This window comes from Caretta caretta, chromosome 6 (assembly GCF_965140235.1).
Source record: "Caretta caretta isolate rCarCar2 chromosome 6, rCarCar1.hap1, whole genome shotgun sequence".
Taxonomy (NCBI): domain Eukaryota; kingdom Metazoa; phylum Chordata; order Testudines; family Cheloniidae; genus Caretta; species Caretta caretta.
In genome coordinates this window covers 73,759,736-73,777,831 of record NC_134211.1, presented here as the reverse complement: position 1 = coordinate 73,777,831, position 18,096 = coordinate 73,759,736, and the positions used below count along the sequence as shown (strand labels likewise).

The 18,096-nt window shown below is 41.3% G+C and overlaps 1 protein-coding gene across 13 annotated transcripts in view; it reads left to right on the top strand.

The window, feature by feature from the left end:
- RYR3 (ryanodine receptor 3) overlaps nt 1-18,096 on the top strand; it is a 564,793-nt gene that overhangs the window by 325,237 nt on the left and 221,460 nt on the right. For 8 of the 13 annotated variants that reach the window (XM_075129716.1, XM_075129724.1, XM_075129718.1 and 5 more), the window contains exons 41-43: nt 3,800-3,932; nt 4,974-5,077; nt 8,816-8,951. In XM_075129716.1, the coding sequence (XP_074985817.1) occupies nt 3,800-3,932; nt 4,974-5,077; nt 8,816-8,951 (373 nt within the window). The remainder of the gene's footprint in view (nt 1-3,799; nt 3,933-4,973; nt 5,078-8,815; nt 8,952-18,096) is intronic. The other 5 variants (XM_075129723.1, XM_075129725.1, XM_075129722.1 and 2 more) reach the window with 1 other exon arrangement.

Genomic DNA, 18,096 nt, shown 5'->3' with positions numbered 1-18,096 from the left:
TCAGGGGGCTGCAGGAAGAGAAAAGAGGGTCTTATGGTTAAGGCAGTTGAAAACTGTCCTGGAGAATTGAATTATATAGAATCATAGAATATCAGAGTTGGAAGGGACCTCAGGAGGTCATTTAGTCCAACCCCCTGCTCAAAGCAGGACCAGTCCCCAGTGTTTGACCCAGATCCCTAAATGGCCCCCTCAAGGATTGAACTCACAACCCTGGGTTTAGCAGGCCAATGCTTAAACCACTGAGCTATCCCTCCCCTGCCTCTGCCACAGAGCAGCTATGTGATGCTAGTCATGTCACTTAAAAACTTGTCTCAGATTTTCTCTAAGTGTGTGTTTCTTATTTTCTGGGTGCCTGACTTGAGACCCTACGGTCTGATTTGCAGAAGTGTTGAGCATTTAAGCAGGTGATACAATCCCTGTCAAAATCTTTCCCACCACACATTCCTTTCCCCGGTCCAGATAGGAGGAGGGGTCAGAAACTCTAAAACCCTGACCCAGGAAGGAGTTAGCACTTTTGGGGAAGTAGCGGCAGCATGGTAAGCCAAGAACAACAGGAAACTGGATGCAGGGAGAGAACCTCAGGAAACTGTGTGTAGAGTAGGGTCTCCAATTTTGGTTGGATATATTCCTGGAGGTTTCATCACGACATAATCTTTAATTAAAGATTGATCTTTAATTCCTGGAGACTCCAAAACAATCCTGGAGAGTTGGCAACCCTAGTATACAGGAGGCTGCAGTACAAGTCAGAGGATCACGAACGGAACAGAGAGTTACTGCTGGACATTGCAGCTGGGAGCAGGTCTGTGCAGGAGTGGGTTGGAAGTCAGTACAGTGGAGCTCCAATAAGAGACACACTGCTAACGATCATAGCCAGGAAACTCCTCTCTGCTTTGAACAGAAGCCTGGACTAGTGAGGGAACCCTAGGCACTGGGCCTGAAGAGCTCTAATCCTTCACTGGGCTGCCCTCAGGAGCCCACATAAGAACCACTTTGTCATTCTTTGAGCTGTAACTGTTTAAGCCACTGTTCCGAGGGTATTTACTGTTCCTAGGGTATTTCCCTTTTTTGTCCGTCCTAGTAAAATACCCTTTCACTTCAGTCAGATGGCTGAGTGGTTACTAGGACCCATCAGCACTAGTGCCCGCAGGGTCTCCCAGCTGAAGCACCTTCAGTGCTTGCCTCCAACTCACAGTACACCTGGCATGCTACCCATAGACGTTTGGTGTACCACAACACTGGACAGCTATAATATTTACAACTCACAACTACAAGTGAAGTCAGTGGAAGCTGTACTTTGAAATATTAGTGCTATATAATGCTTAATACTCTGAAAAATCAGGTCCTAGGTATGTCAGTTTGGGCACCCAAAATTAGTGGGAAAATTTTGACCTTAACTTGCCTGGGTAGGTCTACACTGCAATTAAACTCCCACAGCTGGCCTGTGCCAGCTGACTCGGGCTTGCGGGACTCCAGCTAAGGCGCTATTTAATTGCGGTATAGATGTTCAGGCTTGAGCCCGAACCTAAACATCTACACTGCAATTAAACAGTCCATTAGCATGAGCCCCATGAGCCTGAGTCAGCTGACATGGGCCAGCCATGGGTGTTTAACTGCAGTGTAGACCTACCCTGTGTGCTTCAGTTCCCCATCTGTAAAATGGGGATCATGTTATCTTGTGCCTCACAGGGGTCTTCTGGAAGTAAATCGACTAATGTTTTTGAAGCACTCAGACGCTACACCCATGAGGTGGTTAATAATTCTCTCTTTATAGCAGGGTTTGAATGGTGTGCAGTAAATAAGGCATGGAGCTCCACACTGAACAATAAAGATAAAACAAAACATTCAATATGTGCTCATTAAGTGAACACCGTCCATCTTGTGCATTGAATGAGGCAGGGGTCCTGTGGCTAAAATACTATGTGATGATGTAATAAAAGACACATGCAAGATAAGGATTCTTAGAATCATAGAATAGAATCATAGAATATCAGAGTTGGAAGGGACCTCTCTGGAGGTCATCTAGTCCAACCCCCTGCCCAGAGCAGGACCAATCCCCAACTAAATCATCCCAGCCAGGGCTTTGTCAAGCCTGACCTTAAAAACTGCTAAGGAAGGGGATTCCACCACCTCCCTAGGTAATGCATTCCAGTGTTTCACCACCCTCCTAGTGAAAAAGTTTTTCCTAATATCCAACCTAAATCTCCCCCACTGCAACTTGAGACATTACTCCTTGTCCTGTCATCTGCTATCACTGAGAATAGCCTAGATCCATCCTCTTTGGATCCACCTTTCAGGTAGTTAAAAGCAGCTATCAAATCCCCCCTCATTCTTCTCTTCCGTAGACTAAACAATCCCAGTTCCTTCAGCCTCTCCTCATAAGTCATGTGTTCCAGACCCCTAATCATTTTTGTTGCCCTTCGCTGGACTCTCTCCAATTTTTCCACATCCTTCTTGTAGTGTGGGGCCCAAAACTGGACACAGTACTCCAGATGAGGCCTCACCAATGTCGAATAGAGGGGAAAGATCACGTCCCTCGATCTGCTGGCAATGCGCCTACTTATACATCCCAAAATGCCATTGGCCTTCTTGGCAACAAGGGCACACTGTTGACTCATATCCAGCTTCTCGTCCACTGTCACCCCTAGGTCCTTTTCTGCAGAACTGCTGCCTAGCCATTCGGTCCCTAGTCTGTAGCAGTGCATTGGATTCTTCCGTCCTAAGTGCAGGACTCTGCAGTTGTCCTTGTTGAACCTCATCAGATTTCTTTTGGCCCAATCCTCCAATTTGTCTAGGTTCCTTTTTATCCTATCCCTGCCCTCCAGCGTATCTACCCATCCTCCCAGTTTAGTGTCATCCGCAAACTTGCTGAGGGTACAATCCACACCATCCTCCAGATCATTAATGAAGATATTGAACAAAACCAGCCTCAGGACCAACCCTTGGGGCACTTCGCTAGATACCGGCTGCCAACTAGACATGGAGTCATTGATCACTACCCGATGAGCCCGACAATCTAGCCAACTTTCTACCCACCTTGTAGTGCATCCATCCAGCCCATACTTCTTTAACTTGCTGACAAGAATACTGTGGGAGACCATGTCAAAAGCTTTGCTAAAGTCAAGGAATAACACATCCACTGCTTTCCCTTCATCCACAGAACCAGTTACCTCATCATAGAAGGCAATTAGATTAGTCAGGCATGACTTTTCCTTGGTAAATCCATGCTAACTGTTCCTGATCACTTTTCTCTCGTCTAAGTGCTTCAGAATCAATCTTCTGTCAACCTAGCTGCTTCTACAGTGGGAGCTAGGTCAACCTAACTACGTTGCACTGCATTTTTCACAGCCCTGAGCTATGTAGCTGGGTCAATCTAATTTTCAGGTGTAGACCGGGCCTAAGATTGCACTGGCAACCTTAATTTTGGAATTTCCTAACTTTTAACATATTTTTTCTATGTAATAATGTATAAACACTGTAGTCTGTGATGCACTTTGGGATGCAGAAATGGTTGTTCATACACCATCTTCTTTCACTCCCGTATAGCCCTTTGCAATTTCCTGAAGCTCTGCAGAATGACTTATATCATCATTTTAGGCTTGCTGTTAAAGTGAACCTAAGAGAAAGGTGCAAGGAAGTCTTTTTTTTTTCCCCCAGAGTAACTGGGGTTAAGGCATGCATATAAGAGCCACTGACTACATTGGTCCTGTCATAATAATTTCTTGTTAGGCATACATGAAGAAGAATTTGTGCAGCATTGGTAATTAATATATTTTGTTGCTTTGTCAATTTTCTTCTTTAGCAGATCGCTTTTCCTAAGATGGTGGCAAGCTGTTGTCGGTTCCTGTGCTACTTCTGTCGAATCAGCCGCCAAAACCAAAAGGCCATGTTTGAGCATCTAAGTTACTTGCTGGAAAACAGCAGTGTTGGGCTTGGTATGTCATGTAACTAACTGCTGAAACCAACTCCCATGGATATTGCAATATCGCAAGACTGCTGTCTGACTTGTTTATCAAGCTGAGGCATGGTATTGTGAGGACCTCTTTGAAGTTTAAATACAATTATTGGATTAATGTTAATGAAAAACATAGTTTTCTATCTTTCTATCATTAGAGTTCTGTGAATTGGATTACAAACAGAAGAATCTTAATCTGGGTTATTTAAACATAATGAAAGAATTAGGAAGAAAACCATATTACTTGATGCCCCTTACCTTTGATACAGTTATTTCTGGAAATTAAAGATTTAATTTAACCCCCATAATAATGCTGGTGTCTAGACGGCCAACTAAATGAATGGTTAGGAAGGTACATATATATCTATATCTATATATTATATTATTATTTAAAAACTTAGTAATGCAAAGATCCTTCCCTGAAGTGCAACCATATGACTTGAAGTTTCATATTCTATCCCCAAAGCCTGGAAGTGCATAGTTCTTAATTTTAGTGTGCCTTAGAATTGTGTGGCCCAAGAAAAAACGACTTTCTTATTACCAACCTAAGAGTATAACAAAAAAATAGTAGGTGATTGTCAGATATGAAACACAATGTTCCAACAAGGTATACACATTTTTAAACTTTTGAGTTGATCTTTTGATAGCACTTAATTCCCTCTAGAGTTATAGAATGAAAATTTTCCCTCTGCTGAGGACATATAACATGTATTCAATTTCTCTAAAGTTCACTGTTTTTATGAGTTGTTATCCCAGGCTGCTTTGGCTGTGTCTTTAAAACAGCAAAGCAGTGTATATAGGCCCTGAATCAGCACAGAACTTAAGCATGTACTTAAGTCCATCCCTACTCAGTAAAGCACTTAAGCTTTGCTGTGTTGAGTTGGGACCCTAAAACATACTGTAAATGAATATATTTGAGTATGACCTAGATTACAGTGTAACTGCTGCCCTCTGCTGCACAACTTTCATTAGTGCAAACTAAATAATTTTAATTACTATGTATTATCATATTTTTCTCCAGCATCTCCTTCTATGAGGGGTTCCACTCCACTAGATGTTGCAGCTGCTTCTGTAATGGACAATAATGAGCTTGCACTAGCTTTGGAAGAGCCAGACCTGGAAAAGGTAAGTGCTTATTATTAGCTATTTTTATTTTGCTCTATGTTCTTTCTGTCTCCTTCTAGTCAGATCATGCCATAATGAGGTTGGGTTTTGCAATAAAGGTTTATTAATTATTTGATTATGCTGCAACAATCCCTTTCTCATCTTGCAGTAATGTAGGGCAGAGGGGAAATCTTCCTGACTCCTCTTATTTATAGTTATTAAAGGGCAGTGTGATATTAAGGGCAGGCTAACTGCTCCAATTCTATGTTCTTTTTATAGCAAAGCTATGTAACTAGTTATTAAGGGTAGGGTAAAATAAAAGATCTTTAAAAAATAGGTATTGTTTTAAATAGGCATGAGTGAACTGGATTTGCCTGATTTGAAATCCACTTGAATATTGGAATTCTAAAAATTTGAAACTTTATTGGGTTTTGTGCTCCAAAAAGCTGTCTTGGAATTTAAAGTCTTAAACATGCACCAGTAATCTGCCCCAAATTGGAGCAACACACTTTCTGCCTTGTTGATGTCCGGATCCTTAATTACCCTAAATGTCTTTTTTTAAGTAAAATTAAACCATGCTAGGATTTCATTTCTAATTTCTTCAGTATCCCCTGATTAAATTCCCGAATATTATGTGATCACATTCCACTGTATATTCAGTACATAACTCAATAGAACAAACAAATTACAGACAATGCAGGAAGTTATGTCTATAGCTAAGGCTGCCTGAGACTTCCCATTATAAGTCTCTACTTTCAGGTCTTATAACTTTGCAAAACTAACTATTTGGTTTGAAATTTTCAAACAGGTATATGTCTCAAGCTAATTTTTTTTTCAGTTTTGGCTGAAATGGTCAAGCTGCTTCCCAAATGAGATTTGGGGAAAATACATTGCTTTGTCCTTGTTAAAAATAATAGTAATAATAAATCTTTCAACTATTTAAGTGAGAAACTCTAGTGCCTCCTTGCTTTGAAACAGGGACTTGAAAGTAGGCTGTGATGGGATCACCTTGGTCTCAGGGATATATCATATGTTATCCCTGTGAAAATTCATCCAAATTTGGCCAAGATATAAGCCTCTGAAAAATCACAGTTCGCACCTGCTCAGTGAAGACTTCTTCACCTGCGCGGCTCTACTAATTAGGTGGGTGGCCCTTTATTCTCTTGTGTGCAGCTGCCCAGGTGCACACCTTAGAAGGAACTATCCGCAGGCCACCTGAATGGAGCTTGCGGACCACTGGTGGTCCACAGACTACAGTTTGAGAACCTCTGACATAGACGATAACTGCCTATTGCTATTAAATTACTCTATTAGCTCAAGTGGCAGAGATCTGTGCTGTGGATTGGAAGGTCCAAATCCTACTGATAACCCATGTGGGGGATCAGTGTGATTCCACATGGTGTAATTTCTGTTGCCTCATTTTGCTTTTTAAAAAAATTAGAAAATTATATGCAAAAATATGTGAAAAGAACATTAAGGTTGTAAAGTCAAGCATTCAAAAGTTAGGAAATGCTAGAGAGGATGGACCGTCTTCTGGGAATCAATAAAGATTGTATAATAAATGACATTGTCTATAAGATCCCTGTCTCACTGGTTGCAAAGTTTGGAAGGCATGAAGTGAAAATGCAGGAGATTGCAGGAAGAGAAAGGACGGTCTCATGATAAAGGCAGTCGAATGCTGCCCTCCAGAATTGGATTCTATCCCTGCCTTTGCCATAGAGTTCCTATGTGATGCTGGGCAGGTCATTTAAGACCAAATTTCTTCTGTCTGCTTTGTGTTTCTCGTTTTCTGGTAGCCCAACTTGAGACCTTTGGGTCCACATGTACAGACGTGCTGAGTGCTCACAACAGTAACTGAAGTCGGTTGGAGCTGTGTTTTCAACATATAAAATGCTATAAAATTGCCAAGTACTCTGAAAAATCAGGATTTATGTGTCTCAACATGGGCACCCAAAATTAGGTGACATTTTTGATAATTTTGGTCTTAATCCCTCAGTGGTTCAGTTCCCCATGTGTAAAATGGGGATAATAACACTGCCTCCTGTTACAGCAGTGTTCTGATGATAAATTTATTAATGTTTGTGAACTGTTTAGGTATTAGAACAGGGGTGGGCAAACTTTTTGTCCCGAGGGCCCTAGAACTAGGAACTAGAAATTGTATGGTGGGCCGTGAATGCTCACAAAATTGGGGTTGGGTTGCAGGAGGGGGTGCGGGCTCTGGGGTGGGGGTGCGGGTGAGGAGTTTGGGGTGTAGGAGGGTGCTCTGGGCTGGGACCAAGGGGTTTGGAGGGCGGGAGGGAGATCAGAGGTTCAGGAAGGGCTGCAGGTTCTGGCTGGGGGTGCAGGCTCTGGGGTGGGGCTGGGGATGAGAGGTTTGGGGTGCAGGAGGGTGCTCTGGGCTGGGATTGAGGGGTTTTGAGAGTGGGAGGGGAATCAGGGCTGGGGCAGGGGGTTGAAGCATGGGGAGAGGCTCAGGGGATACAGGCTCTGAGTGGTGCTTACTTCAAGCGGCTCCCGGAAGCAGTGGCATGTCCCTTTTCCGGCTCCTATGCAGAGACGCGGCCAGGCGGCTCTGCACACTGCCCCATCCACAGGCACTGCCCCTGCAGCTCCCATTGGAGCACGTAGGAGCCGGAGCGGGCCCATGCCGCGGATTCCGGGAGCTGCGTGGTGTGGCCCTGACCCTGTGCCCCCACTGGAGCGCCAGAGCAGGGCTGAGCTGCGTGTTCCAGCCCCTGACCCAGCACCCGCGGGCCATAGTTTTCCCACCCCCGTACTAGAGTAGTGAGCACCATAGAAAAACCCGTGAGGAAATTAATAATTGTGTATTCAATGCAGGGTTTGGATGGGGCACAGTAAATAAGGTCACACATGATTAAGATAAAATGAAATATTGATTATATGAGCACTGTTCATCCTATATACTGAGGCAGAAGTCCTGTGGGAAAAGAAATGTGTTCATGTAATTAAAGATGGTATCATAATGCATACAGCTTGGGTTAGGATTGGCAGTGCAAATTAAGGTTGTACAGGCAACCTTAATTTTGGCCTTTTACAAACTTTTGAGTGTGTGACTTACAACCTTAACATTCTTTTAATATTTTTGTATGTATACATAATATATATATATTAATTAGAATTGAGGATTATAGTGAAAAAATATTAGCCCACAGATTGATGGTTGAGACCCACAGTAGGATAAAATGCTCAAAGACATGGTTTTCTATCATAAATATACTATTTGAAAAATCCTGGGAGAGAGAACTACTGCTTCTCTTTCCTTCTTTTCCTTCCTTCCTTACCATCTCATGTTATCCTGCAGTATGGTACACATTAGAAGTTAACAGTAAAATTCTATGGCCCATGTTTTGAAGGAGGTAAGACTATTCACTATATCTTACTATAAATAACTTCCAACTTCTTCTGAAAGGTTCATTTGATTTTTCACCTCCCAAATTAAAACACTGTCAATTGTTTTATGGATGTTCTCATCATGTAAATGGGCCATCTTAAAAATAAAAGGGCTTTAGGTTTTTCATTATTTGATTTAGAAAACTGAGAGCTAGAAAAATTAATTCATGCAATGTTAAGCATAATCACATTGTTTCTCAGAGGCAAGTCAAAACATTTGCTATATAAAAACATCTTGTAATTTTTTTCTGATCTATTTTGTTTCAAACATTGATAACATTTTTAGAAATGTATGTCAAAACTAAAATATAACAAATGTTTAATACTACATATGCTTATATTTAACAGGTTGTCACCTACTTGGCTGGTTGTGGGCTTCAGAGCTGCCCTATGCTGGTAGCTAAAGGATATCCTGACATTGGATGGAATCCAATAGAGGGTGAACGTTACCTATCATTCTTAAGATTTGCTGTCTTTGTTAACAGTAAGTTTAAATCTTTGGCATCTTGATTATCTCAAGAGAGATTTTCTTAAATGTTTTAAGAAAACCTCATTTTTTACACATTTCTCTATCAGTAAGATCTAAATCTTTGAGTTATTTAAAGTATACTATCTCTTTACAAATGTTACTAGGGTATTCCTTCCTTTATGTAATTATAATCATTTTCATAATTGTTATTTAACTATATTTTTTTCTTATATCACATCTTTCAATGCTCTTGCAAATTTTAGTTATTTAATAAAGTCTGGCAATACTTTCTTAAGGTAGGTAAATAAAATTATATGAACTTTAGTGGTGGGTAAACTGAGGTGCCGAGAGGTTAATGACTTATACTGTTCCAGGACACACAGCAATGTCTATACTTTAAATGCACAGTCCTGACTTCCAGCAACTGACCACATTAATGTTACCACTATGAGAGTTACACGGATATGTCAAAGTGTAACTGTGCCACTTTGTGTTGCAAAATGCATAGTTATATTATATATCACAGTAAAATATTTTTGTGTGAGTTTAGTGTTTGTGAAAGATGCTGGATAAAGGTGATTGAAGAATTTAGTCTTCTCTTCTTCCTGTTGCCTGCCAATGTATCTTAATCCTGAAGTGAAAAAACAAACTCTAGAAGAGAAAAAGTAGTTCTTTCTCAATGTTCATTCATTTCTTGGCCCCTTGGCTGAGACTGCTGATGAGGCTCACAGATAGCAGCTGGCGCTTGAGAATATGTCTACACACTGCATGCTTCTTTAGGCAGCATGTAGTGTACATAAACATAGCTCCACCACCGCAGGTATGAAGAGCAGCATTGACTGGTGGAGGCCTGGCTTAGGTGAGTAAAGACATGCCCAAGTACACACCCTAATGGCTCTCCACTTGCCCAAGCTGTGCTTCCCATCTACACTGCTATTTTTTAGCAGTGTAGTGTCCCACTACTTCCTTGCTGATGGAGCCCTTCCTCGCTGGAGGGAAAGACTCAGGCAGTGGGAAAAGATGTTGTCAGCTCCCCATTGCTGGAGCCCTTCTCCTCAGCAGGGAAAGACTGCAGACGAGGGGAAAGGCTCTGACAGGGAGGAGGCAATGGGGAAAGGCTCGGTCTTTTAAATGTAATGTAAGCATTCCTAACAAATTTTAAATGTTCATTAACTATACAATGGGAAGAAAGTCACTGATGAAAATCTGACAGTATAATTTTGTTGATCTTGTTTATTATAATATTAGATCACTAATCATACTAGTGAAAAGTTTGATGTAATGCACAAGGGGTTAAAATGAACAAAAAGGACCAGTTCAGTTGTAAGCACAATAATAGTTCAACATGCCAATTGTCCAAAATCTGGTTTTAGTGGCCATACCAAGTTGGGGCTGGGGGCAGTGCTAAAGCTTAAAAGGTTTGCTGATCACACTAATATCAGATTCAAACCTGGAGCCAAGTCTTGAAGTTTTTGTTCTGTCCTTACTCAGGCAAAATAACCATTGTTATAACTGGGAGCTTTGCCCAAATAAGCACTTCAAGGTTAACCTTCAGATATTAATAACAATGGTGTGATTTTTTTTTAATTTCATCTCTTTATATGACAACCCATAAAGATGAAAAAGGAAATACTGAAGGCTAATTTCAATGTGCCTCAAAAGTACAAATAAATCTAGCCCCTGCTCCCCAGAAGTCCTCAAATAATCTAACTCCCCCAGCCTCACCATATAAAAATGACAAAAATATAAAAAATATACAGTAAATACTATGTTCAAATCAAAAGAATTTAGAAAATAATATTTTTAGAATTCAGACATTAGTACAAAATACAAACTGAAACATTACAAGAAAAATTCCAAACCTTATTGAAATTAACAGCAAACAAATCCTAGAAGAGAGCCCTAAGCTAATGAAGAGTCAAACCAACAAAGTATAGAATGTATTAAATAAATTACTGGCCCCTTATAAGGATTTTCAGTTTTCAAGTGTTAGAGAAATGTTTCTCCACCTTTTTTTCATAATTTTTTTCATTACCTGGGAATAGAGTGATCCTTTTGTGAACCACTTACACTTGTAATCTCCCATCAACCTCAATTTGGCGACTGCTATATGGGGCATAATTGAAAATATTCATTAATCATAACATAGTGATTCTCATTGGGGTGTAAATTCTGTGGAGCCAGCAAACCTTAGAACTTCAAAAATATTTTGAAAGTACCACATGCAGCTCAGGATCTACATATCTGACATAAGGTTAGAGACCTCGTTTTAATGCTATATACTGTGTTGTAGTTCTGTAACTGTGAAATAGCGGAAGCGTTTATTCTTCTTTGAGTTCTTTTTTCCGCAAAATATTAAATATTTTCACTTTTAATTTGTCATGTGTATCATAAGCAGTATCACTTTATCCTGTGTTCATAGCCAATATCCGATTTGCATATCTCCTTCCTATAGCATCTCACTGTATTATTTCTCATCACATTGTCTTTTTGCTGTGGAAGTTTTGTCCTGGATATTGAATGTACACTTGAAGCTAGCATCATCAATTCTAACTCCTAGAGGGAACCAATAGTTAGAACTGTAGCGTGAGTGAGGACTTCTGGGTTCTATCTTTGCCTCTGCCACTGACCCACTCAGTGATTTGGAGCACTTAACCACTCAACCCCCAAGTGTACCACGTTACCTACCTGTAAAATGGGTAAAATAATACTTACCTCATAGAGGTGTTGTGAAGTTGAATTAATAGTTGTAAATTTCTTTGTTATACCCAAATGAAAGGCTTTATATAAAGACAAATTTCCACTGATACTACGAACAAAGGTGTAATGCAAGATATTGGGAAAATATGTTCTAACTATAAGCATAATTAAGCACTGGAATAGACTTCCAAGTCAGGCTGTGGATTTCCCATCATTGGAGGTTTTTAAGAACAGGTTTGACAAACCCCTATCAGGGATTGTCCAAGTATACTTGGTCCTGCACTAGCATGGAGGAAGAACTAGATGACTTCTCAAGGCCCGTTTTGAGCACCTTCAGGTTCCAGTGACAATGAGAGTTGCAGGTACTCGGCACGTCTGTAAATCAGACCATTAATCATCTTCTGCCTGAATTTCTCATCTATAAAATAGGGATAATACTATTTTACTACCTCAGAGGGGTGTTGCAAAGATAAATTAAGAAATATTTGAGTTACTGAGATACAAGCATCATAGAAATGCCTATAAATACATTAGATTTAATACTGGGATAAAGTATTGCCTGGTGTAAGCTGATGCAACTCCCACGGAGATCTCCAAGCCAAATTAATCATTGAGTTAGACTGTGGCATAGGTTACAGTGGGCTCTAAGAAGTTAAGTAGTAAAGCTTGCACCAATTTGGTATGCAGTGGTCATACAACACAAGTAAAACTTACATGCTAAGGGGGCCAACAATTGCAACCTGCGAGAAGTTGTAAAAAAATATTTAGACCTAATTAATTCTGGGTGTAATTTCGTTGAATTTAGTGGGCTACACTAGGGATGAATTTGGTCTCCCTGTTTTGAGATAGAGCTTTCCTTTCCACACACCTCTAACTTATAGTCATATGTAAATTTCTTTGCCTTTCACAAACCCACTTTCACCTCCAGTTTAAGTAAGTAGTATAAACCCCACATGTTTTACCACAAATTCTCTACCCTAGGAAATATCACTTAACAGGGGGAGAAACAGGGCATTATCCACCAAAGGAGGTGGATGAAGCATTATCACTTCTCTCATTCAAGAACAGGTTAGATAGATGTTCAGGAGATAAACTATTCAGGCAAAACTGTGTCAGTAGTTTTCTTTTAATAAAATTGTAATGTAATTTTATTCGCATTTGGAGTCTGATTTTGCAACAGGTATGCATACAATCCCACACACCCTCCCCACGGACTCCATACATGCAAGGCTGCAGGAACATCAGGTGTTTGGTGTGCAGTTAAATATTAGAAAGTGTTCTGAATAAAAATGTCTAAGGGTATTAGTTTTGTTGAGTCATTGAAATGGCCATGGAAAGTGTTGCTTGTATTACGTTCACTATGTAATTCAGCTTTACAAAAGTATTTGCTTAACCATTCCAACTAAATCAAACCAAATTTTTTAATGTAAATGCCTGTATGCAAAACTAGATGATGTTATAAAATGAAAGCAGGCAGAATCTATTCCAAGGCAGAGTTATAACTGTGATTTAAAGTAGGATGAGGCATGGTGTGAAATACTTAATCTGAGCTATAGTATGCGTTATATGTAGAAATTGAGAAGGATTCTATTTAAAGCCTTCATATAGCAAGCAAAACATATTTATTCCTACCTAAACATATATTGAAAATAATTTGAGATACTTTTTTACTGCAGTTAAATTACCGTGTCTAGAGGGCAGATGTATCGATCCTTGGAGATTTGACATTCCTTAGTCAAGCTGAGAAGATTTAGTTGCTGGATCACAACAGATATTCTTTGTGCTAGAACATAGATGATACAATATTTAGCAACAATCTCCATTTCTGTTGGACCACTGAAATAATATCACTTTCTTTCATAAAAAACACTGGCCATTTAGAACAATTAATCTTTTAATTGGGGGGGAATGCACTGAGTTTTATACAATCTGAACGTGAGGGAGCCTGTTAAGTTAGTATTTATTCTTATATCAGTGCTTCATTGTCCCCTGTAGTACATTTTCTAAAGCTTTAAATGAATGCTTCCAGGGACTGGTAATGAGGAATTTAAATGTTATGATTGATCCAGGTCACCAGTTGGAATATTGGCCCTGGTTGGCAATGAACAGAAAATTCTTCTTTGAGTGATTGCACATTATGCATTTCATTCTTGGTGTATGTGCGCCCCATGCACAGTAGTCAGAAATTTTTATTTCAGTGATACCCATCAGGGTGGCTTGAGCACCTTCTGCTGTCGCACACCACTAAACTTCAAAAAATAAAGGACCCAGCTGCCCCAGAGCCCCCTCAGTCCCTTCTTACCACCTGTGATAGTTTTTGGAATTTCATGGTTTGCCTTAGCAAATGCTCTTGTGAATAGTTATCTCGTTTTATAGTTGCTTAGTACTTAGTAAGTGTTAGTTTACTTTTAGTGTTCTTTTTCAGTCCCCAGATCTGGGGTTTCTGTTTCTTGGTACTGAGGGATGCCTTGGTCACCATGCTTCAAGTCCTGTGTCTTTTGTTCTGGGCCAATGCCCGACAGTGACAGGCACCCAAACTGCTTGAAATGCTTGGGGAAGCTCATATTCAGAATCACTGCCAGATTTGCAAGAACTTTAAGCCAAAGACTAAAGACAGAGAAGCCAGGCTGAAGTTTTTGCTCCTGGAAGCAGCCCTGAGACTTCCGTCAGAGCCTAGCTGTCCTAATTCGGCATCAAGTGGTTTGGGATTGGTTAGTAGTGTGCCTTTTATGCTGCCTGAGATTTGGCACCACTTGCCCTCTCCAGTGCCCAAGAAGAGGCATGAGACCTATGGACAGATCACTGAGAAAGCAAAGCTGCTGGCAACCAAATCCTCTAAGCATGGGGATAAGAGTAGAGTACAGCCAAAATCCAAGCATTCCTCTTCTCAGGTAGTGTTGAAACCAGCACCATTGGCTCCAGCACTGAGGCAGGCACTGTTGAGTCTGGGGCCTGAAGAGGTGCCCTCTCCATTTTTGACCACAATAACTTGAGCCCATCTTGGTACTGACCATGCTGGAGGCATTTGCAGCAGTTAGAGATCTGCTGAGTCTGTCGGTACCTGTGTCCCTGGTGGTGCAGGAAACCACGTTCCTGGTACTGGCAGACAGAGGTGTGCCAGTACCGCAGCAACCTCCTTGGCCTCAGACTTTATGCCCCCATTGGTACCATGCAATGTTCGCTGCTTTACAATCTTTACTGACTCGGCACCATTCTCCAGCATAACTGGGAGCCTCCCCCGCCACACCCAACCTTGGTCAGCAGAGAGTGATTCGTCCTTCTCTGAATTGGAGATTGGTTCCTATGTTTCCCAGCCTCAGAGCCAGTCATGCTACTCCCCACCTAGGTGTTATTACCTGGGGTTGCCTTGAGATCCTCAAGCTGCAATGGCCAAGAGTTACTGGGGCCCACCACCCTTCCAATGGTTCTTTTGGAATCTGAAGATTCCCCACAGTTTCCAAGTCATACATAGGGCATTCCTGCTCTGTCTCCTCAGAGAGGCACAAGGAGTCTACTCACCAGACACTGCCTGTTCCTGAGTCCGGTTCTGGGCCCGGTGGTGAGCAGGAAGTGGTGGTTCAAGAGAAGTCTGCTGGACAGCTTATGGAGGAGGGGCAGCCTCAACCTGTGCTGACTTCATTGTCCTCCTCCCCTGATGAGGCAGTTTCCGCATGAGCCATCTCATCCCCTTCTGGTGATTATAGAGCTCACTTACTCAATGTGTGTGAAGGTGTTCACTGTGTCCAACCTCAGCCTTCATTGACATTGGTGACAAATGCATCTGTTCTGAGTTCGGGTGCTCATCTGGGTCCCCTCAGAGTTTATGGTCCTCACAAGACATGTCTCTACACATCAATGTCAGGGAGCTAAGGGTTATTCGCTATTTTCCCCTGGACCTGAGTTTTTCCAATCTCAGGTCCAGGGGAAAAGCCTGTTTGTTCTCAGAGACAACACAGCAACAATGTTTTACCTCAACAGGCAAGGAGGAGCCTGCTCTTCCCCACTTCGTCAAGAGTCCATTCACCTCTGGAACTTTTTCTCTGTCAGTTAAATCAATCTTGAAACCTCTTACCTTCCAGGGGTGCAGAGTGAGCTTGCGGACCATCTAAGCAGATTGTTTACAAATCACCACGAGTGGTCTTTCTGCCTGGATGTAGCCAGGTGCATTTTCCAGCAGTGAGGGAATCCCCAGATAGATCTATTCACAACCAAAACTAACAGAAAATGCCATCAGTTTTGTTCCATACAAGGTTGCAGTTCGGGTTCCGTCACAGACACTTTCCTACTACCCTGGCCGAACAATTCTGCTATGCTTTTCCTCCAATTCCACTCCTGCACAGAGAGTTGCTAAAGATCAAGTGGGACCATGCCTGAGTTATACTAATAGCCACAGCATTGCCCTAGGAGCACTGGTTCTCCACTCTCATGGATCTATCGGAGAGGCTCTGATTTCACTTCCTATGGACCCAGACATCATTTCGCAGTGTTATGGTTGGCTGTTCCATCCAGACCTGCAGGCACTTCATTTGGTAGCCTGGAATCTGGCTAAATCCTAGAGAGGAGTCTTGTTTGGAGCAAGTTTGGGATGTCTTGTTAAATAACAGAAAGCCCTCCACCAGGGCTACTTATATTTCAAAATAGAAGCAATTTTCCTTCTGGTCTTATCAATTCGAAGTTTTGCCAACGCAGTACTCAATCCAGCATGTCCTGGACTATTTATTGTTCCCAAATATCAAGGTTTGGTGATTAGTTCTCTCAAGGTCCACTTGGCAGGAATATCGGCTTTCCATCCTTACCTGGACAGCCGTTCTGTATTTTCTAATGCTATGTCAATCAGACTTTTGAAAGGCTACCCACAGATGAAGGAACCTGTTCCTCTCTGGGACTTGAACTTAGTTTTCTTTAAGCTTATGGGGCCTCATTTAAGCCTTTAGCAATGTGCTTCCTACTTACACCTGTCAATGTAAGTGGCTTTTTTTGGTAGCCATCACTATGGCCTGGATGGTTGTTGAGCTGAATGCTCTAATGTCTGAACCTCTTTATACAGTTTTCTTGAAGGATAAAGTATATCTATGCCCTTGTCAGGGTTCTCTGCCCATTCTGAACTCTGAGATACATATGTGGGGACCCGCAAGAAAGACCCCCTAAGTTCATTTCTACCAGCTTAGATTAAAAACTTCCCCAAGGCACAAATCCTTTCCTGGTCCTTGGACGGTATTGCTGCCACCACCAAGTGATTTAGACAAAGATTCAGGAAAAAGGCCACTTGGAGTTCCTATTTCCCCAAAATATCCCCCCAAGCCTGTTCACCTCCTTTCTTGGGCAGGCTTGAGAATAATATTCCAACCAATTGCCTTTAATAAAAGTATAGACCAGACCCTTTCTTTTTAGTACACTAAAATCAATCAGGTTCTTAAAACAAGAACTTTATTATAAAGAAAAAAGTAAAAGCAGCACCTCTGTAAAATCAGGCTGGAAGGTAATTTTACAGGGTGATAAAAAGATTTAAAACACAGAGGATTCCCCTCTGGGCTCAACTTCAAAGTTACAAAAACAGGAATAAACCTCCCGCAAAGAATAGGGAAAATTCACAAGCTAAAACAAAAGATAATCTAATGCATTTCCTTGCTTTACTTACAATATTTGTAATCCTAGATGCTCATTTCAGGTATGTTTTTAGGAGATGTTTTTTCCTGCCGTGGTCTCTCTCTGTCTGAGAGAGAACTAACAAAGAGAGCACAAACAAAACCTCTCCCCCCCCCACCCGCCAGATTTGAAAGTATCTTCTTTCCTTGTTGGTCCTTTTGGTCAGGTGCCAACCAGGTTATTTGAGCTTCTTAACCCCTTACAGGTAAAATGATTCTGTACCTCTGGCCAGGAGGGATTTTATGTTACTGCACATATAAAAGTTGTTACCCTTCCCTTTATATTTATGACAGCCCTCATCCAAGATTTCTCTCTAAAGTGATTTCTAACTTCCATATTAACCACTTGATTTACTTTCCTAAAATAGAGATAAGCAATGCCTGCACACCCTAGATGTTAGAAGGGCTTTGGTGTTCTACATAGAACTAAACAGTACCATTTGTCAGCCTAAATATTTGTGGTCATGGCAGATGGGATGAAAGATTTCCCGATCTCTTCACAAAGAATTTCATCATGGATAGCCTCTTGTGTTCATGTATGTTATGTCCTGACTGGCATTTCTGCATCAAGCAGAGTAACTGCTCATTTGACAAGATCTCAAGTGGCTTCGACTGCATTTCTTGTGCATGCCCCTATCCAGGAAATTTGTAGAGAGGCTACCTGATCTTCAGTCCACACCTCTGCATCCCATTATGCCATCACTCAGTACTCTAGAAACTATGCTAAATTTGAGCGAGTTGTACTTCAGTCTGTGTGCACATCGATTCCTATACCACCACCTGGTTTATAGCTTGTGAGTTGCCAAGTGTGGAAT